The sequence below is a fragment of the Pagrus pagrus genome, assembly GCF_965226575.1.
Source record: "Pagrus pagrus genome assembly, chromosome: 5".
Taxonomy (NCBI): domain Eukaryota; kingdom Metazoa; phylum Chordata; class Actinopteri; order Spariformes; family Sparidae; genus Pagrus; species Pagrus pagrus.
The window spans coordinates 4,996,569-5,021,230 of record NC_140189.1 but is presented as its reverse complement, the minus strand read 5'-3'; the positions used below and the strand labels follow the sequence as shown (position 1 = coordinate 5,021,230).

Below are 24,662 nucleotides of genomic sequence, written 5' to 3'. Positions count from 1 at the left end.
ATTGTTATTTTGGGCTGCATGAATAAAATTGATTTGATTCAATTTAAAAGGGAAAGCCCCTTGAGCCTGTCACTGTAGTGTCTAGTTTAGTGCTATTTTCTTCTTATTTTTCCCCTCTGCCTCTTTTTAACAGAAATATTCTCGATTAGAAGTGGTGAAAGTGGTCTGAAAAAAACGCTGCTTTATCATGACAGTAGTTTGCATATCTGCAGTCTGAGTCTTTGTGGGCCTTCAGGGTGTCAGGACCATTGTCTTGCCTAAGAGAGTCCAGCTGAGAGGAGCACAGGGCAGTGACTTTTTAAGACGAGCTTCAGTTTCACTTCAGTATTAGTTTTCACACTGTGAGTAGAAATTCACCCTGCTGATGTGACAATAAATACTGTGCTCTTCTGCTCCGACCAGTTTCTTCTGCTTGTAAAAGGGTAATGAGAGTCACGAGACTCCACAGAAGCTCAGCAGTCTGTGTGGTTAAACAGTGACACGTCTCATAATTAAACACGTCTATCAGCAAAGCAGGGTTCAGTTTGTCAGTGTAGCTGCAGTCTGAAACATTTTTGCTTATTGCAAAATGATGAACAGCCAGACCAAATGATTGTGTGTTTATCACAGTGCGCTGGTTTACAGGAGAGAGTTATGCAGGGATCTCTTCTTCAGTGGATGTCACTGTGACTTAAAAAGTCACAAGATTTTTTTTTTATGTGTAGTTAGCCTGGCACACAGCAGACAGAAGAGCCAATTAACATATTCTTGAAGACATGATGTGATTTTAATGACCTACAAGTGTTACTTATGGCACTTGATTTAGTCCATTTATCTGTTTTTCACCTTATTGTTTAGTTTGTATTTGTTGATGACAAATATCTGTTTATGTACCTTGTGCAACTGCGTGCAGAGCCCCTGCAAGTCAAGAAAATGTGTTTATCCCATTGTGAATCTTTTAACAAAATGCCCTGAGGTCCCAACATAATATCAGAGCTACCTTGTGACACATATTCACTTATTATTCTCATTTTTTCTACCCTCTCTTCTTCATCACAGGTTCTTTGTTTTCAGACCAAAATCCATCAGAAATGGACGCTCTTTGTCCCTCTCCACCTGGACCTTCCAGACCACAACGTAACTACGAGAGGATTGGGGAACGGACGGGGACCTCGTACGTATTATAAAAACTAATATGCACTCAACAGTCAGTCACAACAGGAATGTCTAAATGGTCAGAAAAGCTCATAAAACTTGTTTGTTTTTCCTCGTCCTCCCAGTTTCTGTCAGACTCTGATCCACTTGTTGAAAGGGAACATCGGTACAGGGCTGCTCGGTCTGCCCCTGGCTGTCAAGAACGCAGGCCTGGTGGTGAGTACGCAGGGATATACTATCCGATCACACCATGTTCTGGAAACATGAAATTAGATTCTGTTCCTGTCAAATACTCATGACATAGAGCAGATGTGGTCAGGCTGGTGGTGTTACAGACAATGGAGCATGTGCACAGTCAGCCTTTTGTAAGCTTTAGTTTTGTGTGTAAAGTACAGTGTGGTTTTATGCTCGTAACTATCAGGGCTGGTTTTTGCCTTCTTAATGTTATTTTTCTCCCCCGAGCGCTGACACTTGTTCACAGAGTCTTGCAGCTGTGGTTGTGGTGGGAAATCATTTACATGTTGCATCAAAGTGAACGATTGTGGTCAATTTAGTTAGACAGGCTGTAAAAATGTTTGAATATAGAATGATAAAAGCCTTCATGTTGACTTAACTGATCTACTGCTTACTTGGCTTTAGACAGAGGCTGAAGTTATATTGATGAAGTAAACATGTTGATGAAGGTTCTCAGTCTTTCAGGTCATGGTAATTCTTAGTGCTGTATTGTAGGCAACTGGACTTGTTTCAGTTTCTTGAATGTTTTCACTTCTAGATGGAGTAAAGGCTAAAAAAACAAGTGAAATAAGAAACTAAAGTCTTTTTTAATCATTATTTTGTTGTTTAACAAAATAGAAAAGTAAAATTCAAGAACATCTGCATGGAGCAGGTGTTTTACATATAAAATCCCTGTTTCCTTTCCTATTTTCCTTGTAATGTAAAACATTTGCAAGTGCACAATATTGGATTTGGACAGAGAAGTGTAGGGCTGCAACTAACAATTACATCTTATCTCTTAGTCGGTTAATCATTTAGTGTATAAAGGTTAAGGAGACAGTGAAAATTGCCCATCACAATAGTCTAGTCTGAATCCTGTCTGAAAAGCCAATAATATTAAATTTGGCAACTACTTTCTTTTGAACAGCTAATCGATTAATGTTTGCAGTTCTAGACTGCAGCTTCTTTAGCACTGATTACACAGAGAAGAGTCACTGCAGGCGTGGCTGATTAAAAAGACTTGGACAAACCTATTTTAGGCAAAACAGTGTGGTGCGCCTGTTGAGCGGAGCTGCGTTTACAACCAGGCAATCAAATGTAATTAATGGAAAAGCAATGCAACTCCGGTGTACCACAGGAAAACAATGGTTTTGCTGTCCAGTGTGATCGGCCGCTCAGGCGATATCAGCAAATCATTAATTAATATGGGTGTCAAATCCAGAATTTGATTTGAATTTTAAGGTCCCGCTTTCATTCAACTTTTGATTTAAACATTTTCTTTTCAGCACTGACTGCTGGAATCATGACATCCCAATTAATTATTGTACTAATTTGGACACTATAAGTCTGTAATCACACTGGACTGTCTTTAATTTAACTCAAAGGACATCCTCATGTTTAGCAGAATGTTTCAGTATTATGTTGTAACTTTGTGGCGTCATTTCATCTTTAATTTTCCTCAAACAATCATAGAAAGATTAGATAAATTTACTCTCATACTTTTCGACCTCTCTGTCTGTGTTTCTCTGTGTAGCTTGGACCAGTCAGCCTGCTGTGTATGGGTGTCATCGCCGTCCACTGTATGAGGGTGCTGGTGAAATGTTCTCACCACCTCAGTGGAAAGTAAGTAAAAAACACTTGAAAATCATGATCTGCACTGTCAACTTAGAACTAATGATGGCAGCTCCACCTCACAGAGTAAATAGTAGGACGTTGTGTACATGCACACACAGCAAACACGGGTGTTTGGCTGTCTGTCAGGCAGTAAGCGTATAGTACACCTCTCCATGTCCAGTTGGACTGTGACCTAACTAGGTTAGCCTAACTGGTACTTGCCTGCTGCTAAAAACCTCAAAATGACCATAACACTGTCCCTGCAATTAATATTTTGATGTCTTATACATCATGTAATCTTTTCCAACAGCCTGTAGTTCTGCTCTGGTCAGACTCAAAAGACAATTGCAGAACCAGGTCGGTCTTATTTTTCCAGCTCATGACAAAAATGAAAAACTTCTTTGTGCAGATTTTTTTCCCAATATTTGCAGTATTTCTTGCGTGATTGAAGACATCTTGGCAGTGTCTCAAAATGTTTGTGTCCCCTTGTAGTCACTTGGACACACAAAAAATGAGAAAATAGGGTTGAAAAATGCCAAGGTTACCCTTTAACATTATATTCAGGGCTACACGCTGGAGGCCCGGCAAAATGACCTGGCGACACTGATGAAACATTATACAAGTGCAATTAAATTCTGAAAAAATTTAAATAAAAACAAAGTGTCTAATAGAGTGAATTCATTACTTAACAAATAGATTGTTACACTAATAAACAAATCCTGTAAATCCAATATTCCTATAATGAGTCTGGCTCATTGATTAAGCGCTTTGCCTGCGACACAAACAGAGATATTGAAAGGCTTAATCACTGTAGAACAACCTCTATATATCATCATGACATACAACCCTAAACCCACTGCTTAATGAAAAAGTTTGCTCCTCTTCTTTGGGGGCAGAATCTTCCCTTGTTTGAATTGTTTTTGGGAAACGTAGAATACTTTTTTACTAAACTTGACAGAGAAAAAAACACGCTGAGACAAATAGGGCTCTATTGAAAGTCCTCGTCCATGCGGGTGTAAATGATTTTTTCTTCCACCGCAATTGTTTGTTTCCAAAACAAAGCCTGAAGATAATTTGTTGTCTCTACCTCCGTTCCCTCACAGCAGGTCCACTGTGGCTTGTTTACGCCAGATAATCTGTCACTGTGTGCGCTGTGAAACCGAAGCTTTCCACTGTGCCAACACCGACTTGTTTGTTGTCGCTGGCTGACAGATTACACTCTATTTAAGTGCAGCTCTCCACCCTTTTCGACTGTGTAATTAACAGCATATGGACAGCGAGTTTTGGAGCGTATCGTCAACTCCACAAAACAAACATAATGTAACTGTGACCTGTGATGAGCTTCACCAATCAGATTATTGCTGTAAACGTTTCTGGTCCAATTTTAAGACATCTGATTATGTAACTGAACCAACAAGGCAATAAACCCCAAGAATATGATCCATTATCTGTTTTACAGCTGTTAGTGTGTGACTACTGAGGTGATTAACACAGTCGTGTGCACTTTAACAGGTTATCAGATTTCCATTAGTGCGTGTGTGTTGTAGTCATGCTGCCTCATGCGGTCCATCCGACCTGTCCACGGTGTCTCCCGCCCTTTGCCCTGTTTATGCAGGGATATGCACCAGCTCCGCCCTGCCACGCTAAAGAGGATTAAGCAGACAGAGAGCATGAATGAAGAGCTCCTACAGTGAGCCACAGATATAGCTACTTCAAGAAAAGTCACACATCAGTCAGAGAAATAGCGAGAAGAAAGGCTCATGGGAAAATCCTGCTCTTCCTGTTTCTGAGGTTTCTTTATTGAAGAGTCACCACTTCCTCTTGTTCCCTCATTAACATGCAGCAACCATATGTTGCAGTAACTATCTGCAAATATGTAGTTATCCATCCCATCACATATTGAAGAAAAAATATTTTATTTTCACTGTTATTTTAGCTGTTTCACCCAGCCTACCGACGTCAACTTCGTCCCCACTGAGCAGAGTTGCTACATCAGCCAAGTGAGTGGCACAATGTGTCATTTTACTTGACCCCAGTAATCGGGCATACTGGGGTCACCTTCTTGAGTTTAAGTGGTGTAAGAATACTAAAAATATTCAGTAGGCCTACATCTCCATATACGCATAATAAATCTCATGGGATAAAGGCAAAGTGAAGACCAGAACACAAGCTATAGTCACAAAGCCTTCACTCTCTGCTAAACAGCCTTGTCCGACATTAGAGAGGATGGTAATTAAAACAACCCAACGGTTTTCAATTTTGGATATTTGTCATTTTTGTTTGTTTGTTTTGGTTAGGAGCAACTGGTTTATTGTTTTGTTTTTCTTATCTGATCTTTCTTGACTGTAAAGTGAATACAGTCTAACTAAGTATAAGTATAACTTGAAATGACTTTTTTTGACTTTTTGTGTTTATTTTTAAGGCAGCCTTCAGTGTTTGTCATAGTAATGCAGGTAATGCAGATGTGATGATGCAGACAGTTGCAGTGTGTATTCTCCCAAAGAGAGAATTTCATCCAAACAAACTAATGTGACTCTGTGTCCCTGTCCAGGTTAAGCAGGCCGTCTCTGACCTACGGGGAGGCCGTGCAGTATGGGATGGAGAACGTTTCATGGCTGAGGAGACACTCTCAGTGGGGAAAGTAAGACAAATGTTTCGCCGACCATTAGAAAAGGCTGAAATAAGTTCTCATCTTTTAGTCAAGTCAACCCCATACAGTTGTGTCATTTACATATTATGAAAGGGATTGTATTCAGTAAGTTGCCTCATTTTAAAAAGGCTAACATATCCCGGTGCTCCAGTTCAGTGAAGGCTTTTAGAGTTTCGTTGGGATGTAAATAGTGTTCCAGAGGCTTCATTGTAATGAAATATGTTATTCTATAGAGTGTTATATTTTAGAAGAATGTCATATTAATTTTTCTGAAGTTTTCTGAAAATGTTGCTTCAATTTGGTAAAAATTGTTGGAAAATTTGAGATGATTGGTAAACTTAATTAATTGATGTTGTAATGTAGAGAGTCTAATAATCAATGCACAGCAGTCAGCTGAACAGCACCAATGAGAAATATGCCTACAGGCAATCATAATTCAGCATTTCTCAACATTTTTTCCAAAAGTATTCAGAAATGTACAGATACATGAAGTGAAGCGTGCTGAAACTTTTTGGCATGAACATATACACATTTAAAGGTGCTGAAAATAAGCACAAAATATTATACACATATATGAATTTTCTGTCAGAAAGCTGACTTGTTCATGTGCGTATTACTTTATGACCCTACTGTATGAATCAACCGTGATATTTAATGTATGTTAATTCTTAACCTTTATCTGACATCTGTTGTCTCTGTGCCTCCTTCAGGCAGACGGTGAACTTGTTTCTAATCATCACCCAGCTGGGCTTCTGCTGCGTCTACTTTGTCTTCCTCAGTGACAACATCAAGCAGGTCATAATCACACACACACACACACACACACACACACACACACACACACACACACACACAATTACTAAACTTGAAATTAGAAAAATGATGATTTAAAGCACTATAATATGATTTCTCTGTTAGTCTAATAGTTGGCCACTCCTTATCAAACCACGGACAGGTTGTTTGCTGTGTCAACATCGAGTACAGGCTACTGTGTCTTTTGACCTTTTACCTGCACAGCTCTGAATAGACTGACAGGCTCTAATAAATGTGGAGGTTGAGCACTAAGTGTGTGAACCTGTTGCTGTTTACTGTGATTATGGACTTATGGAATTACCTCAGTAAGGATGGACACATGAAGGTTATTTTAGTTCACCTGGCAGTCCCCATAGTTACATAAGGGCATTTCTATGTATGTACTTGTGCTCGCTGAGAGAGTGAGTAGGTTTAAGTGTTCACTCAAAGTTTACACATACCACACTGGATACAAATAAATGGGTCCCTAGCGGTGGAGGAAACAGTGAGGATTTATATCCACCAGCTTTAACAGAATACATTTAACTGAACACAAACAACATACAACAAATGTTGCACTGGCAAAGCTCCAAATATATTGTATCTGCATGAATTGGAGATAGAAACAAACCCAAATACAGCTATAGAGGATTTGGAGGAAGTTCATCCGAGTTCGTTACTGTGAAATCTTGCTTCCGTTTTATGATGTTTTGAACTTCTCGTTACCTTTGTTATCTTAAATTCGCGGTGACAAACAGTATTTTTCATTTGCGCAAAAGCTATTGTGTCACATATACATGAAATACTTTGACAGATGCTGATGATAAGTTTAAAATGTAGATGATGTGAATACAATTAACTAATGTTTAATTAAGGGGGGGTATTTCTCTTCTACCTAAGCATTTCTCTATATGGCTTTTGTTTTATCTATGATTGTTGTGACCCTTGATCTGTGACCTTAGCTGCCTTTTGGACAACTCAGAGTCAGAGTTCCTACTTGTAAAGCAAGCAGGAATCTGGGGGTATATGAAGGTGAGGAGGATAGGCCATTTTGCATTAGCCCAGAAAATCTTCCTTTTTTCCCCACAACCTAATGTTGGCAGGTACTGTTTGGGGATGGGATGTAGGATGTATTTGTAGACTACAGTAGTAATGGAATACTTCGATTTTTTGTTTCTAAGGTAAAAAAATGTATGATTGTCTTTGTTACCTCACAAGTTGTTTTTCCTCTTCTAATTCGTTGATAAATGCAGAGGTTCAGTTGTGTATATAACATCATTTTGTCATGGTCAGCCATGTTTTTGTTTCATCCTGCACCTGGAACGTTTCGAGATCGAAAGTTAGAAATTTCAACTGGGTAATTTCCGATCCCCGACCATGTTATGGTTGAAGATCTGGGAACTTAACTGTTCACCACACTGAAACTCTAAATGCCTAAAAGTGAAACATCTGAAACCTGCTCACGCTCAGTACAGTGTAGTTTGCATGTTGTGTGTTTGCATTAGTTGAAATACATTTTGAACAGCTCTCACTGTCAACAAATTGAACATTTTCTGCATTGTATTTGGTTTGGTCCCTGAATTCTGTCAATGATATTGTGGTTGTGGAGAGAGTTAATAATTGTAGTACAGTTTCTTACCACTAGATGGTGGTGTCTGTCTACCTGTCTGGTCTCTTTTCCTCAGCTGCCACACCAACTGTACTGTGCAAAAGAGTAAATTTCAATTTAACAAGAAAACTCTTTTCGAAAGTTTTTGGTTGTGTTATTTACCGTCTCGTTAATTTTTTCAAACCTGTTAATAATGTTGTGAACTAATTAGTGTTCCTGAAATGCTTACGTGAGTGATTGAGAAGTAATTCAACACAAACTTAATCAATGACCATTTAGATAATCAGTTCGTCATCCAAGCTATTTCTCCCGTTAGCCTAGAAAACATTTTTTCAGTATAGTTTCCCTACTTCTTTAGGTGTTTATCATCATCAGTAACAAGAAATACTTGTGAATGCACTTGTGAACAAGAGAATTGTGAAGACTTCCACAAAAAATCTTCATACTCGGGCTCAAATTTCAGCAGAACCAGTTTCCTCCCTTCTCGTATTTACAAACTGACTCTTTCCTCCTTCACCAGGTGGTAGAAGCAGCCAACGCCACCACCTTCAGCTGCCACATGAACTACACCAACCAGACCCAGGTGCTGGTGCCGAGCTTTGACTCCCGTCTCTACATGCTCTGCTTCCTGCCCGCTGTCATCCTGCTGGTCTTCACCCCCAACCTGAAGTACCTGGCTCCGCTCTCTCTGGTGGCGAACCTGGTCATGACCGCCAGCTTGGTCCTCATCTACTTCTACTCGATCACGGTAAACACCTGATCACTCTCATCTCTCTCTGTGGTCTGTTTTCCTTCCTTTCGGTCATGCTTCTTCTCAGCTCTGCCTTTTCTCACCCTGACTATATTTTCATGCACACAATAAACCGATTTTTAACAGCAGGTTACAACAACAATGACAACATTGATACAGGTCATTAAACAGCATGTTCAGTTTGGATATTAGGATTTATTCCAAAACTTCTGTTCAGAAGGAGAAACGCACTTGCTTTTTCTTTTTTTCCCCAAACTTCTTTATTCAGTTTCTGCAGACAGTACAGAAAAGTACAACAGTTTCACATTATGTCCGAGTGTCTGCATTGGAGCCAAAGAAAACCCCAACATGAATCCCACTATCCCTCCCGACAACCCGTGTCAGATGTAGTCACAATAAACAACTAAACTGTTACATAGTAACATATAGCAACATAAGTGAATAATTAAAGTACTATAAGACAAAATAGAGTAAAATATTACAATAAGGAAGAAAAAAAAAAAAAGTAAATAAATACATAAGATGGGGGGAAGGGGTTCCTCTCTCTTTCCAACTTTTAAGAAGCGTCCCTGGCATCATCAGGAATAACAGTAAGACTATTGCTAATATAAGCCAGCAGTGGCCTGGCACATATAGACAAAGAGTGGATCCGTTTTAAAATGTCCCTCCACTGGACCTCGGTAATGTACTTGCTTTTAACATTATGAAACACTTGGATATCAACAGGTTTTGGAATATGTGCAAATATCACAACACTGATCTTATTAAAGAGGTGTTTGAAATAATGAAAGAGAGAGGTTGTGTTCACACAGTCCACCACCAGTGAAAAGATTAGAAAAAATCATATTCTAATGCAAAGAAGCGAAAAGGCACAAGCCCCTCGTGTGATAAACAACATGGTAGGGCGCGTTAATCTGAGTATGTGCCGCTGCATACACACAGGAGTATTGGTGGGTTATTCATTCCCCTTAGCCACGTAAACAGCTTACTAGGAATATTGTTTATTTTTTGTTTTTGTGTTTTTTTAAGCCCTTCTCTGTGCCTCTCTTGTAATTTGACTACTTTTAAATCTGAAGAGAATCTGAAGAGAATCCTTACAGACTCAAAAACAATTTTGTCTACATGGTTCAAATTGTGTTTGTTCCCCATATGATAAAAAAAAGAAGATTTTTAATGAATATAGTAGCTGGAAGTGACATATCTGCTTGCCTGCTAATTCGACTGTCATACATCCACACACAGAAAAGTGATGATTATATTGCTTTCTGCCCTCACAGTGACAGTGATACCTTTTGTCATTTAAAGCACATCCATAGGAAAACTAACATACTTGGCAAAATCTAAATCCGGACGCTCCTCAAATCCTGGAAAAATCAGATTACATAGCTGAAACACATGTGAACACTGTCACTTATATAGATCGAAGCATCTATAAAATGTGAGCATAACTGACTATATTACAAACTGAGTACAGAATGTTTTTCTTAATCTGTTTTGGAATTTAATGCCAAGTAAACACTACATACAATACAAAAAAGTAAGCTCTGTGATCTGTTGGGTAAAGATTCATTGTATGTGGGATAATAATCTGCGAAAAAGGATACATTTGTCTTTAAATCAAAGCAGTAATCTAATGTGATCTTTTTTTTGTATCAGTATCTAAAAGCAGCCACCTTAACCCCCACACTATCCTCTCTATGTGTTATAATCGGTCTCTCTGTTTCCACTGAGCTGATTGGTTGCTGGGGTTGTTATGGATAACAGGACAACTGATAGTGACAGCATCTCCAGATTACCTGTTTTCCGGTTATAGAGTATTTCATCATGCAGCTTCTGCCCTTTTACAGATATATAGCAGTCGTGTTCCTGGACAAACGGCCTTGCCTTGAAAAAAGCAATTTCTTGCATCAGAAACCGTCCAAAGATTCAGCACTAAGAGATATATGTATGTGGGCCGTAAGGTGTTTCTGCGGCTGATGAATCACATGAGCAAGAAATTTTGGGAAAGCTAGAGCATAAAAGCAACAAGAATAAAAAAAATAAACAGTCTTTCTTTTTTCTGGCTTGATTTGGTGCGCTTTATGCCTTTAACCCCAGAAAGTATAATAATGTTAATGCAGTTCTTAAATGCTTCCTCCAATTTCACATTTAATGACTCCACTTCATGGCTTTAAGGTTTTGGCTCGTCCCCTTGACCTTCATTTTAAGAGTTATAAAAGATATGGTCATCCAAAGTGAAATCATAAAGAGGTTCCCTCATAACAGCAAAGAAGTCCAGCTGACTCTGCTGGTCCTTCCCCAGCAGATTCATTTAAGTCATTGGACTTGTACAGACCTGGTATTAACATCCGTCCTGAGTAATCCATTGAACCAGTAACCGCAAAATCTCCAGACTCCCTTACAAAATCACACAATTTTGAGAATTGATGAGAGAGGAAAAACATGAAAAAAAAAAAAAAGGGGGGGGGGGTGCAATTCTAAATCATTTGGGCCTTCTTGCAATCAGTATTAAATGCAACACATGAGGTTGTTTCTTTCTTTGTCAAAGTTCACCAGCCTTTCTGCCTCCGTGTCTGAAGTGCATCTTAACTGCCAACATTTAGCAGCTGTTTGAACACACTGTTTCACCTTTTACACTAAATTTATGAAAGAAGACATTTTATTTACAGATATCAAATTTTACAAATGCACTAAATGACAATCAATATAGTTTACTTATTTGTCTCCTGTGGAGAAAGTCCCCAGACTCTCTTGAAAAATTGCAAAATTTCTTTCTAAACATTGTGAAATGTCTTTCTAAACATTGTGAAATGTTTTCTCTGACAAATTCAGAATCACTTCGGCATTCTTGTAAATTCGGCAAATGTTGTACGTCGAGTTCTTTCTTGTTTGTGTAAAAACATTGTGTATGTTTGTCCCAGAGATATTGTTTTATTATATTGTGATATTGTATTAAATTATGTGTATATTGGAATATAGAGTGAGAAAGTGAGATGCAATCACAAGCAGTCACTCAGGACACATGTTAATATCAGGTCTTAACAGGTTTGTTGTTATGGGGGGACCTTTCATGAATCCTGCAGTGTGCAAAAGAGGTGTGATCTGATGACTAACACTGCCTTTTATTCTCCCAGTTGGGTTTATTTTGCAGCAATGACAGCTCTCTTTATATCATCCTGCTTATTTCACACCAACTTATCTCCAGACTCCAATCATATCCAATTACTATATTACAAGCAAATGTGATTTGCAGCTTTCGGCTGATCAACGAGTCTAACAAGGCCGAGGAATGATGTCCTCTCAGCGCAAAGTGATGTTACCTAACTTGATTACAAATTATCCAAATGCACCTCTTGACTGTAAATGTGATATGATTAGATGTGGAACAGTATTCAGGAATAACAAATTATCCATTCAGAGATGACCATTCAGCAAAGCTTTGGATCATAACATCAAATTAACTGATGCAGTTTGTGCAGAAGGAAGAGTTAATGTTCAAAACTTTTCTGTCTTCTCCTCCCTCAGAACATCACGTACCCCATCAACCTACCAAAGGTCGGCAGAGCTAAAGACTACCCTCTCTTCTTTGGGACGGCCATCTTTGCCTTCGAAGGAATCGGAGTGGTACGTGACCGACTGATGAAAGCAAGGGTCAAACACATTAACATCTAAACAGTTACACCCCATTTACAGCTTGTATTAATATGAAATGTGTCTAACAACGACAACATAACAACTAATCAGAGGTCTTTGCATTTACACCTGGTATTATAAATGTTCTCATTATCTCCATTCTTTCCCCGTTATGATTGGATTTCAATTTGCCACCCCGCTGTCTCTCTTTTATCAAGTGAGGGGTGTCTCACTAAACTCCATTCAAACTGTAAATCAAGGCAGTGCTGATCAAACATGAACCGTGATCCTGTTATTTGTCCATTTCTCTCCTAAAATGTTTTCAAAAAACAGAATTTAAACCCAAACCAAGCACTGCACAATTCACAGTACCTCCCCCATCAGCAGGAGTGTTTATTGATTCGGTGGTTATACAGTACTTACCACAGATGTCACATGATAACTAGTGGTTCCCTTGGCTGTTGAGTTAATCTTACGCTTAACAGTAAATTGAGTGCAGTCCAAGAGAGCCTCCGTCTGTTGCTGAAATGTCAACACAAATTAAGCCTTCATTATAACGTGTCCATAAGTCAGAATCAAGATATCACAGCCTTAGAGGAAGTGACATTGTAAAATAAAAACTCAGTCAGGAACATTGTTAAGACATTTTCCTTTTCAAAGCCCTTTGGACTGTTGCCTCTGATGTTGTTCAAATGTCAAAGGAGAGGCTGACTCACAAATCATACAGTCATTTTGGTCCGTTGTCCTATTAACAGTCTGGTTATGTCTTTGTGGGTCGGCAGGTTCTTCCCCTGGAGAACAAAATGCAGAGGCCTCAGAGTTTCATCCCCGTTCTGTATTCGGGGATGGGCATCGTCACCTTCCTCTACATCAGCCTCGGTACCATCGGATACATGTGCTTCGGAGAGCACATAGGAGGGAGCATCACTCTAAACCTGCCAAACTGCTGGTAAAAGAACATCTGCATCCCTCGATCACAAATATGACACGTTTCCACCCAACACTTTCAGATTGAACCCTTCACTGACACTGACTCACTCAACGTTTGACACACACAATGGAGAACATCAAACGTTTAGTGTTCTTTCTTCCCGGTGTGTGGTTGTTTATTACTACAAAGAGACAAGCTTTGTTTGAGGAAGACAAAGGACTGCTGACAAAAACAGGAGAGTTTGGGAAATCCTACATCAGAGTGCAGATGATGAGACAACTCTGGTTGCTCTGATTCTCTGTGACCATTCAGTAATCTGCAGTGTTTTAACGTCACCTTTATAGTATCAGCTAAGGACGCTTGAGACCTCATCTGACAAAAAACGGGATGAAATGGAGTGGTTCTATGGGTCTCTCCAACTTTTGCCGATGAATGTGAAAATAATCCATTCTACTATGAAATGCGCTTGGTGGAAACGCGGCTATATTTTTGGTGCCTGGCTGTTATTTTCAGACTCTATTCAGTTCTGGCTTTGTTTTATGTGTTGTGCAGATATAAAGGCTTTAAATTTAAGCCCAATCCTTTGTTGGAGAAAGGTGCAGATATTGTCCAAAAACTGGCCTGCTTCTTTACACACGACACACTTAAACAGCTTGTACTGGATTTTGATTTAATGTAATTTAGAAAAACAGTAAGGCCTGTTTTTCAAGATGATCGGAAAGATTCCTTTCATGTAAATATAAACATCAAATTTAAAGGAAACAAATAAAGCCACGCAAACCAGTAATTGTGTTACATTAACAACAGAACGATGGAATTATGGGTCAGTTTATGTGCAAGTGATGGGAGAATGTGTTCCTATGATGCCATCTAGTGGCCAGCTTCACAAGAACTGGAAACGCAACGTTTGTGAATTGGCCTATAAAAGATTCTGGTTAATTTAACCTTTTATTTAACACATTTTAAACCCTCAGCAGTCGATGTTATATAGTATATAGACTCTTAATTGTTACAGTCAGAAAACAAACTTATGTGATGTAGTTGCTGGACTAATCCAAAACTGACCCAGAATATAAAAGAATGTAGTGAAGTTCTACAAAACTCAATTTCTAAATTCAGGCTAACATCAGGGTTCCTACAGGTCCTTGAAATCCTTAAATGTTTTTGAATTTGAGGTAAACAATCAAGGGGTTGAACATTTTTGGAAGTAGACATAAACAGACATGGGTCGTTGAAAGTGATTGAATGTATATATTTTGTGCAAGAACAGAAATCGGAAGTTCTTTCTTTATTCTTTTTTTTTTTAACTTAACTTCAGAAAAAGGCAGTTGCATCAATGTTTCAGGCGTCTCATGCCTTGAGGACGTGCAATGTTTAAATGGTTACGACACAAAAGCAATAAAGCTAAAATTAAGTGAATCTTAAAGCCTGCTAGTTCTCATTATATTTATTCTCGGTGTTGTGACAGTAATTAACCCATTACAACCCAGGGCGCCTATTAAATAAGCACTCTAAAACATAACCCGAGGGTTTTCTGAAAAACTTGACAAGATTGTCAGCATTCATTAAAACCTTATACAGCAAAATAAATAAAAAATAAATATATTTGTACACACAATTCAAGGACCCACCACGGTATAAATTGAGACATAAATCAAGTTTAAGAAGGTGTGGGAATCCTGTGTCATTATTGGGTTGGACAACAGGCTTTAAACAGTTTAAATTATGTTTCTTGCTCCAACTCTCATTCAGACTCAATGAACCAGATTTTCTTCAGTCACCTTAAATTGTTTGTGACAAAACAAAATGAATAGGAGGGACGTGTGGTGATGAAGTCAGGCTTGATTACAAGACGGGGCCTTGAAAGCACCAGGTTCCCTTGGTGTCAACTGCCTCATTTACGATCATCAAACGTAGAATAATCTTCACTTTCACAGAGGAAAGTAACTTTACTGACTAATCTATGGTGTGTGTCATCTGGTCTGGTTTGTGATTAACATCAGTCATCTTCTCTCCGAGGACAAAGCTCAGGCACGGGAACTCATTTTATTCCTTCTGTGAGCCCATTTTGTGTTTTTAAGGGATAATCAAGGTAGTAAAACCAAATACTCCAATTGGATTTTGTTTGCTCATTACTTGTTACTATCGTCACAGGGATGGGAGACATACGTCTTTTGAAAAAGCCTCCCCTGATGGGACTAAAGCAGCTAATTAGTGGAATAGATTGGCTGTTCATTGAGGTTGAAAACTCAAGGAATATAATTACCAGCATGTTAGTTTTTAAAAAATGAGCAGACAGTTAGAGTTAGCTGTTTGTTGTACAAGGACTACCAATTGATTAATCTTGTAATGTGTTTTTTTGATGGATCGTGAACATGAAATTTGAGGCCTGTGTTTATAATTGTTTTGTATTTTATTAGTTGCATTTCACTGCATTAAACACATGTATATATTAGTCATGCTTTTTTAGGTGTACAACACTTTACATTTAGTCTGTTATAGTCTTTTTTTCTGACATTCCTGTGACTCTGTTCACCGTTTCCAGGACGTACCAGGCTGTGAAGCTGCTGTACTGTTTTGGCATTTTCATCACCTTCGCCCTGCAGTTCTACGTTCCAGCAGAGATCCTCATACCACCAGTCGTGGCTCGCGTGTCACCGAGGTGGGAGCGACCCGTCGACCTGCTGCTCCGCACCATCTTGGTCATCTTCACATGTAAGTTTAAACCAACGAAATAATCCAAAAATCCATCAACAGTGAAAGATTTAAGAGTTACTTTGTTGAAATGATATATAGAGTGTCCACTCCAGCGTTCATATGAATGCATCTCTGCTTTTTGCTGATGCTATACATCTGTTGGCTTCATCAGACCATGTCCTCCAGCACAGACTGGGGCAGTTTGCAACCCAGTATCAAGTGGTTAAGATTTGGCGTCAGCACCTCAATATTAGAGGCATGGTACATGGAAAACTGGATTGGATTATCTGTCCCAAGGGGAAGAGTTTAGTTCTTTTGGGGTCTTATTAAGCCTTGTGAGTGAGGAAGGGATAGAGCACATCAACATACACATTGATGCAGTGCATTCTACATGACTGCCGTGATAGAGAGATAGCTGAGTCCAAAGGTGAAGCTCCCAATTTACTAGTTAATCGAAACTGTAACCCTCAAAGAATGAGGTAATGGATATAAAGCTACCAAATTGAGTTTCTTTTACGAGGTGTCTGGGCTCATCCTGAGAGACAGTTAAGTTAAGCAGCTCAGAATAGATCTGCTGCTCCTTGCTCTAAGTCTGTGTGTGAAGTAGTTTAGCAGGTTGGTTGTGGGAAGTGAGATGGTGGGTGTTTGGGAAAAGTAGCAGCCACAGAAAGCTGTATTCTTTCATGGGGTAGCCTTGAAAGTTTCTGGATAATCTCAGATTGCAGCACTATCAGCTACTGAACGGCTGTGTGTTGTGTTCGCTGCCACGGAGGAGAAATAAAAAGTGCATTCTTCACAGCAGTTGATCCAGACTGTGAAAAGTTAGTTACCAGGTACAAGACATGCTGAAGGTCTCTGAAGGTCTGGAGTGGTACTCTACACACTAAGTGGGCGCTTCAAAATCACCTTGGACAAAACAGCTGGGTAAACCTGTGGAGTGAGATGTGCACATCTGCGCGATCAAATGTAATTCATGGGAAAGTGGTCCAACAGCAAGAATAATAACTGCGTGTTTATTTATAATATGAATCATGTGAATGATCACAGATCGCTAGATGATGTCATCTAACATCACCTACATTTCTTGCCCAGATTGGCCGAAATCAGATGATTGGATTTTAAGTGTAGGGGGTGGTATATGTGTCATAATACACCATCTCTGGCATTACAGACTTTTCTTTTCAAGGTGCCCGAAGTCTCTCTCTTAAAATGTTGCTGGTTATACATCCCACCTTGCCTGGGAACACCTCAGAACGCCCCAGAGAAAACTGGTAGTTATGGCTGTGAAGAAAGACATTTGGCTTTCCTTCAGCCACAAAGAAACCCATCCCTGGAGAAGTGGCAGAGAATAAATGGATTACGGGATAGACGCTATTACAAGGTGCTTCTAATAGAAGAACCGGCAGATGGTTCGATCCAGCCTGCCTGGTTCTTAGAACCAGTTTGTTGCTTTGATTACATTCTGTTGAAACAGGTGATTGATGATGCCAATTTAACTTTGGATGGATGGATTGTGAATGGAAAACTGACAGGATGCTAACCAGAGCCTCATTGTAAAATGAGTGAGGGGTTCACAGTTGTTCTTTGGAAAAAAGAAAGTCTTAATGAGGCCCTCAAAAACAAGGAACTGAAGAAGTAATCGAGTTTGCAGCAGGAACACTGAAATCGATGGCTAATCTACAAATAATGAGGAGGATGGAAGCGTAAGTCCACTTTTTATTGTGTTAACAAAGAATAACAGCGTAGGCCTGGATATCAAGTCAGTAGCATAGTGTTGAATTGTCAATAGCACACTGATACTCTCATCAGGTACTCTAAAATAGGTTGGAATTCACTGCTCTTCTACAACTGTTCTAACTTAAATTTTAAAGCATCGCAGCAACCTGTTAAAAGTTCTTCTATCAAACTTGTATTAGCTGCATTAGAGGCACATTTTTTTGTCATAATTATGGTAGTTTTAAGGTTTCTTCCATCTTCAATCATTACTTTTTCTACACCCTGTGATTAGGTCATGCATAGCCTCATAGGTATAGTTCAATTTGCAACCTCCACAGCCAACAGTATACAATAAGTTTCACTCTGGGTAGGTGTAATGTGTCCTCACAACTTGTGGTGATTTTAAGTGCTTTGCATAAAAGCCTCCATTAAATGATGGGAGGTTAAGGCCGCTATTTAAATCACATCAGTCTGGAGGGAGATGTGAAGGGTTCATAATATAGCAGATAAATGTGGCCATCTCAAGTTGAGAGTGATACAGAGGCTGTTTTTTTCAGCACTACAGAGTGCTAAGTCTTTTTATAATGCAGAAGATGTAGTAAGTGAGGGAACTAGAGCAAATAACAAGATGCACTGTAGAGGCAGAGATATATAAGATATAACTGAGGCTATTCAATACCACATTTGTGGCTATGTATTTGGCATAATAGCGAGTTAGCGGAAATATGAAAGTCTTTTTTGGAACAAGAAATGTCCGGCCTCATTGCCATTCCCTCCCCACAGCACACTTATTCAGTTAGAGAACCACAGTGCCTCTTAGCCCCAGGATTTTCATTTTCTTTATTAGCTGTGATTGGTAGCCTGTAGAGTATTATGCAGATGACATTTGCCACGCTGTATAGGTTTCTGCACATGCATGTTGATAAGCTAATAAAAGGGAATAAATGCATACATGTGCCCCTTCATGTCTGCAGGTCATTTGCATGGCAACTCGGGCGCAGAGCGGAGTGTGTGTTGTGAATGAGGAGATGGTGTGGCAACAAGAAAAGACTTCCAGTGGGATCCCACTGATGCATGCTTGAATGAAGGAGGCGAGGGACAGAAGACTGGAGGAGGAATCATGTAGCTCCTACATGCGTGTCTGCGAGTAGGAGATTGCTTTTGGTTTTTGAATCAGAATACGAGATGAGATTGACGCAGCGCATCGCCGTGTGCGTATGCGTAGAGTAAATCTTGAAGAGAATGCCTCTGAGAGTCGCAGTCTTTGAATCGAGAACAGATGTCGGTTCTTTGCCGTCCGCAGGGAGAAGCTTTTGTCTTTGTTACAGTACTGCTGCAGTGTTTTAGCGATGTGAGCTCGCTTCTCTTGGTCTGCGTCGCAAGGTTATTTGAGTGTGCAATGAAATGGAGGCTGACGGTGTACAAAGAAACACACCCCTGAGCATTGTTACTCTGAGCAGGTAAATCACTCTTCAGATAAGTTCTAATCTTCTACATGTTGCACAGACATGAAAGACACATATTAAAATTAAGAAGCCAGAGAGACTTGTGTCAGTGTTTAGAAGAGTAGCAGAGCCTTAACGTTTGCCTGAAGGTTGTTTCAGTCTAAAAGATATTACCTTCCAAAAGAGAAAATACAGTTTAAAGGATAAGTTCACCCAAAAATTTAAATTCAGTCATCATTTACTCACCCCATGCTGATGGAAAATCAGGTGAAGTTTCGTAGTCTACAAAACATTTCTGGAGCTTCACAGCAAAACAGCGTTGCAGCATTCTGCTAAACAACTGAAGCAGCTTGAGACTTGTTTTAAAAAGTAAAAAACAACCCAAAAAAAGTCTCCAAAAACCACAAGATCCCAAATAGATTTGAAAAGACGTTATTTACACTGTTTTTTTGAGCTGAAGTCGTCACTGTAGCTGCTAAGCTAAAGCCATTAGCGCGCATCCTGTCTGAAGTGGGTGCACAAGCTCAACATTGCATCAAGGGTCTAAATAAAGTCTCTAAAAACAATTTGTTGCCTCGGGGGTTGCGGGACTTGGATTACACTGGACAAGCTGTATGGAGCCATGTTTTATTTTGACCCTCAATGCTTGGTCGAGCTCATGCGTCCACTCTGCTAGTACCTTTAGCTTAGCGGTTACAGTAAAAATGTCAGCTTAAAACCAGTGTAAATGACGTCTTTTCAAATCTATTGTGTTTTTTTTTTCTGTTTTAAAACAGCTACCATTTGTTTAGGGGAATGCTGCAACCCTGTTTTGCTGTGAAGAGAAATGTTTTGTGGACTACAAAACAGGTGGCAAAGATTTGTCTCAGTCTTCAGCGTGAGGAGGAATTCATGTCATTAGTTCATTTGAGTTTATATTGAAGATATTTGTTTACGCTGTGTGTTGTTTAACATTTTCAAATGTCTTTGAGATCGGTTAGCCGCGTCATCTTGTCATCTGTGATGTCAAGCATCTTTCAAACGATGGTGGTAAATGTCAGGGAAAGTGCAGTTTTGACTGATGTCCCAAAGTTGTTCTGTTCTCGTGATTTTACACAGGAGGCCTTTCAAGTGGCAGAACTGTAAAATGAACCTTGATGTGTTCTTGCTCGCTACAACACATCCTCGTCTCTCGCCCTCATTGGTTTCAGTTTGAGCTCATATAGTCAGATGAGAGTTAAAAGAGAGGACAGCCCTGAGCAAAGACACTCTCTCTCTCTGCTTAGCTGTGCTTTGACTTGTTCTCCAGCTCGAAAGGTCAGTTCATTTCAATGCAGGGAGATTTCTTTTGAAGTGAGCACTCTATTCTAATTTAGCAGAGATAGGCTGAGGGGTGGAGGAGCTTACTGTTGCTGTTACTGTTGTTCTGGATCAGAGAGCCTCTGAGTGGCAGCTGGAGGAATGCTACATGGCTTTGCCTTGTTTCTTGCAGGTGTAAGTGCCATTATAAAGTCATGTTACAGGGTGGGACAAGGATAACCCGAAGACCAAGTCCTTTGATTGCCATTTGATCAGTTAATAAATATCAAGTGTGCACCCTCTGGTAAAGCTGCATCAGGTGATTCTTGACCAATACTGGCAGGTAGTCAATTTCTAATACAACCTTACAGGAACAAGCCTTGATGAACTATATCAGATTAGTCACACAAATCATTTTTATTTGATAGCATTTCTTTAATATGTGATATGTAACATTTCTGTGTTGTGACCTTACATTATCCCAAGTGAGAAAGGAGGTCAGGGAATGAGACTATACATAACTAGTGGCACAAATTAGCGACATTAGCATTCAGTTTCAAGTCCAGTATTCTCTCTCCTTCTAGTCTCTACCACCTCCTGGGGAAAATGTCTGACTTTAACAGCGTGATGATCTTCATTATCTTGAAGCTAGTCACTAAAGTGGTCTGTCTGCTGTTTGGTGCTGGGCAGGTAGTGTGAAGAGAGTTTTTAGAACTTTTCTAGCACAGCTACCGACTGCTGACGAGAGCGCTGAGACTGAACCAAAAATTAGCTTGAATGAACCCCAAACAATGAGCTGAAAAACACTCTTGGAGTCATTTGACTTATTGTTCATATAGAAATATTGATATCATGCAGCTTTAAGTAAACTTCAATATTTACCTGTGAGTTCATTAGAAGGTCACCTCAATAAACTTATAAGTCCATGTTATTTATGTTACCCTAAATCACTAATTGCATGTTGACTTTACAAACTCCCTCTATCCTTACAAATGGTATGGCCAAGGGAAAACTCCCTTCAAAACACTTAACACTTAAAACACTCCTCTGACCCAAAACCAAAAGATTTTGATGAATGAGCTAACCAAAACCAATTCCAGAGTACAATTCACAGCGGGATTTCAGTACTAGCAACACTTTCACATTAAAGTCATTTCACTTATCATTAAAGCCCATATGTGTATGATTTGACAACTCCCAGTGATAACAATGAAGACACTGCTTTTCTGTTTCTATGTAAAGGACTTAAAATTCCTTTGTGTTTGAAATGTGCTGTTCAGATAAAGCTGCCTTGCCTTGTAGCAGAAAGCAATTCATGCCAATAAACCACCCACCCCACCCCTTCACCCCCTGGGGTCTTAATTGAAGACACAGATGAATAGGTTGTTCACGTCACAGACTGCGTCAGTTTTCCCCACCATACATATTTTTTCTTCAAACAAAAGCTAATGTCATCATAATAATTTGGAAGATGTTATAATCACACATGAACGCCAGAAATAGGAAATCCAAGCCAAGCCTAAACAATTCTTGCTTTCAGTATTGCCCTCTCGATAATGTAGCTTTAAATACACGATTCATATTCACTCATACAGCCATACTAGCTGAGAAAAAAGGCGTGAAACAAAACAATCTTTTCCTGCCCATGTGGCAGCTTTATTGGCTGCGTTGGTCATTTCATTTTCAGAAGTACTTCCTTTGTCTGAGTCACTTTGCCACAAGCTCGAGCTGAGCAGCTAGCGTGTGTTGTTAAGCTGTTGATGGGAACAAGAGAGGACATGAGGATGTCGCGTGAGCCTTTTCTTCTCTATGTTTTTTTAATACTTCATCCTGGAGCACTGTGGCACAAAGGTGGCATGCCACTGGGAATGCATGCTGCATGTTGCTGGACTGTTGTGCTGTCATTTTTTATACCCTTTCAGAAACATGATGTGTGCACATGTTCACCTTTATGTCTGGTGTTTGGCCTTTTACTTTCTGCGCCTGTTTCTGCTCATCTGAATTATCTTGTGTCTGTTAGTAACAGTGACACACAGAGATCAGGTGTTTGGTGATGTGTTGAACATACTTCAGGTCTAAAGGTCTATTTTAGAAAGCACTTCCAGAAAAGCACCACTTTTAAAACTAAAAAGCCACTATAGATTATATTTATGGAGAGCAAAGCAGCTGAACCAATCTGTGGTACTACCAAATGATCTTAAAAGGATAAAAACATTAACAATTAATAAGAAAATACCCTAATCTTTAATAACTCCAATTAAATTCAAATCAATTAAAAAATTATGTTGCTCCAAAACCATGGACATTAATATGTTTCTATAACAACCTTCACTGTTCTGGTTTCAGAACAGGACATTTTAAAAATGACTTGACATTTTACCAGATGTTGGAGCTTAGCTGCACATTCAGCCACAAGGGCAATAGTGAGGTCCAACACTGGTGTCCAGTTCATCCCTAAGGTTTTGAGTGGGGTTGAGGGCAAGGACATGGCAGAACAGTCCAGTTCTTCCACTCTCTGATACTGGCATCTGTACCCAAAGGTACCTTTTTTTGGTACTTTTCTACATACCAAGGGTTCGGACAAAAAAAAAACCTCACATACTGTTGTACGATACAAAGAAGAATGTCGATAAGGAATTTCAGATGAGTGTTGGCTAACGCGAGTGAAAAAGCTAAGCCAACATAAACCAAAACAGTGAAAAGGCCCTTTTATCTCCAAAAACAACCTATTGAAACAGCTAATTACATAAAGATGTCAATGAAGTTGTTGATGCCTAACTAGATGTTTTGTTGTCCATGGAGGGTTCACCTTCTTTGACGCTGGCTGCAAGCTTGCTAACGTTAGCTGTGATGGGGGTTTTGGCTTTTACACTACCAAACATGGTACACTCTTCAGCTTGTAGATACATTTTGTGTTTTACCAGGTGTTTCATCAGGTGAAGCACTTTTTCTATGGCAAGTTTATCGTTAACCAAACTTGCGAGTGCTTTTCGTCTGAACATTGCCGTGACTCACAGTAACTTAAACAAGCTACCCTAAGTTGCTCTCTAACCCAGATGCATTCTCAGGTAGTGAAATTTGGCACTGATTTATTTATTGTGGTTTGGTCCTCTGTTGTACAGTACAGGAATTTGTTCAGTACCCCTAAAAGTGCCAAGTTTGGAAGCCAGGCTCATTTCTTATCAAACACAAGCTGCTGACACAAAGTTGAAAGACCACTTTTGTCTAAATCAGTGTTGTCCAACTTGATGGGATGGTAAAACAAATGTTAATAGGTCATGATTTTATAACTTGGGTAGGAAACCAGTCAAAACAAAATTCTTCTACTCAGAATTACATATATTTTTATGATTTTTCTTACATTCAAGGATTAATGTAAGAGTGTAATGTAAGAAGTCTAAGATTTCCCTATATTGGAGCTGTGGGTCTCAGTTGAAATTAGGAATGAACAGTTGGAGGAAATGTCCACATACTTTTGGCCTTACAGTGTATACAAACTCCAAAACTATACTGTATTTACCTCGTTTAGTATCTAAATGTCTGACTCAGGACAGGAGTTGAACACTGCTACTCAAACTGCTGTGTGACACATTGCATACCTGTTTCCCAGCCTGCCTCGTTGTCACAGCACCCACTGAAGGATACGGTAGCAATTCTTGAATGCAGGAGTCTCACCTGATTACATGCAAGTGACAGGAGGAACAATCAGCCCTAAAGGTCACATCTGAGAAACAAATCCGAGCACAGCAGCTGAATGTGCAAGTCACGTTTTTAAAGCATCCTTATTAATGACAACCTCCGTCCCCAAACATCCAAACCACAGCACAGTTACTGTGTCAGCCGAGCTAAAAGAAGCACAGCCAGAGTAGCCGGACTGTGAGCAGACAGGTCTGCCTGAGGATTTCTGTCTTTAGCACGGACCTCCTGCGGGGCGGGGAAGGTCAACCTCACCCTCCAACTCCATCTTCCTCATTTCCACTCCTCTTCAGCCTGCTTTCTGTTGTCAGCCTTCTCTCCCTCATAGTTCTTGTCATTATGTTTTCTCACTCTGTGTCTAGATCAGTTTTAACATGTGACCTAATTTTTAGGTACTAAAAATTCTAATGACACCAGAAGGTACACTGGAGCATAACATATTCTTGTACTTTATTTTCAGTCCGTTAAGGCAATGATTGATTAATATCTAAATTTTTAAAAAA

At 39.5% G+C, this 24,662-nt stretch overlaps 1 protein-coding gene across 1 annotated transcript in view; it reads left to right on the top strand.

Annotated features, from left to right (window-relative positions):
• Window positions 1-24,662, top strand: part of slc36a1 (solute carrier family 36 member 1) — a 52,836-nt gene that overhangs the window by 6,702 nt on the left and 21,472 nt on the right. Inside the window, exons 3-11 of the mRNA XM_084352469.1 lie at window positions 1,039-1,153; window positions 1,260-1,350; window positions 2,882-2,970; window positions 5,513-5,602; window positions 6,322-6,406; window positions 8,533-8,760; window positions 12,289-12,387; window positions 13,179-13,345; window positions 15,873-16,042. Coding sequence (XP_084208595.1) covers window positions 1,039-1,153; window positions 1,260-1,350; window positions 2,882-2,970; window positions 5,513-5,602; window positions 6,322-6,406; window positions 8,533-8,760; window positions 12,289-12,387; window positions 13,179-13,345; window positions 15,873-16,042 — 1,134 coding nt within the window. The remainder of the gene's footprint in view (window positions 1-1,038; window positions 1,154-1,259; window positions 1,351-2,881; window positions 2,971-5,512; window positions 5,603-6,321; window positions 6,407-8,532; window positions 8,761-12,288; window positions 12,388-13,178; window positions 13,346-15,872; window positions 16,043-24,662) is intronic.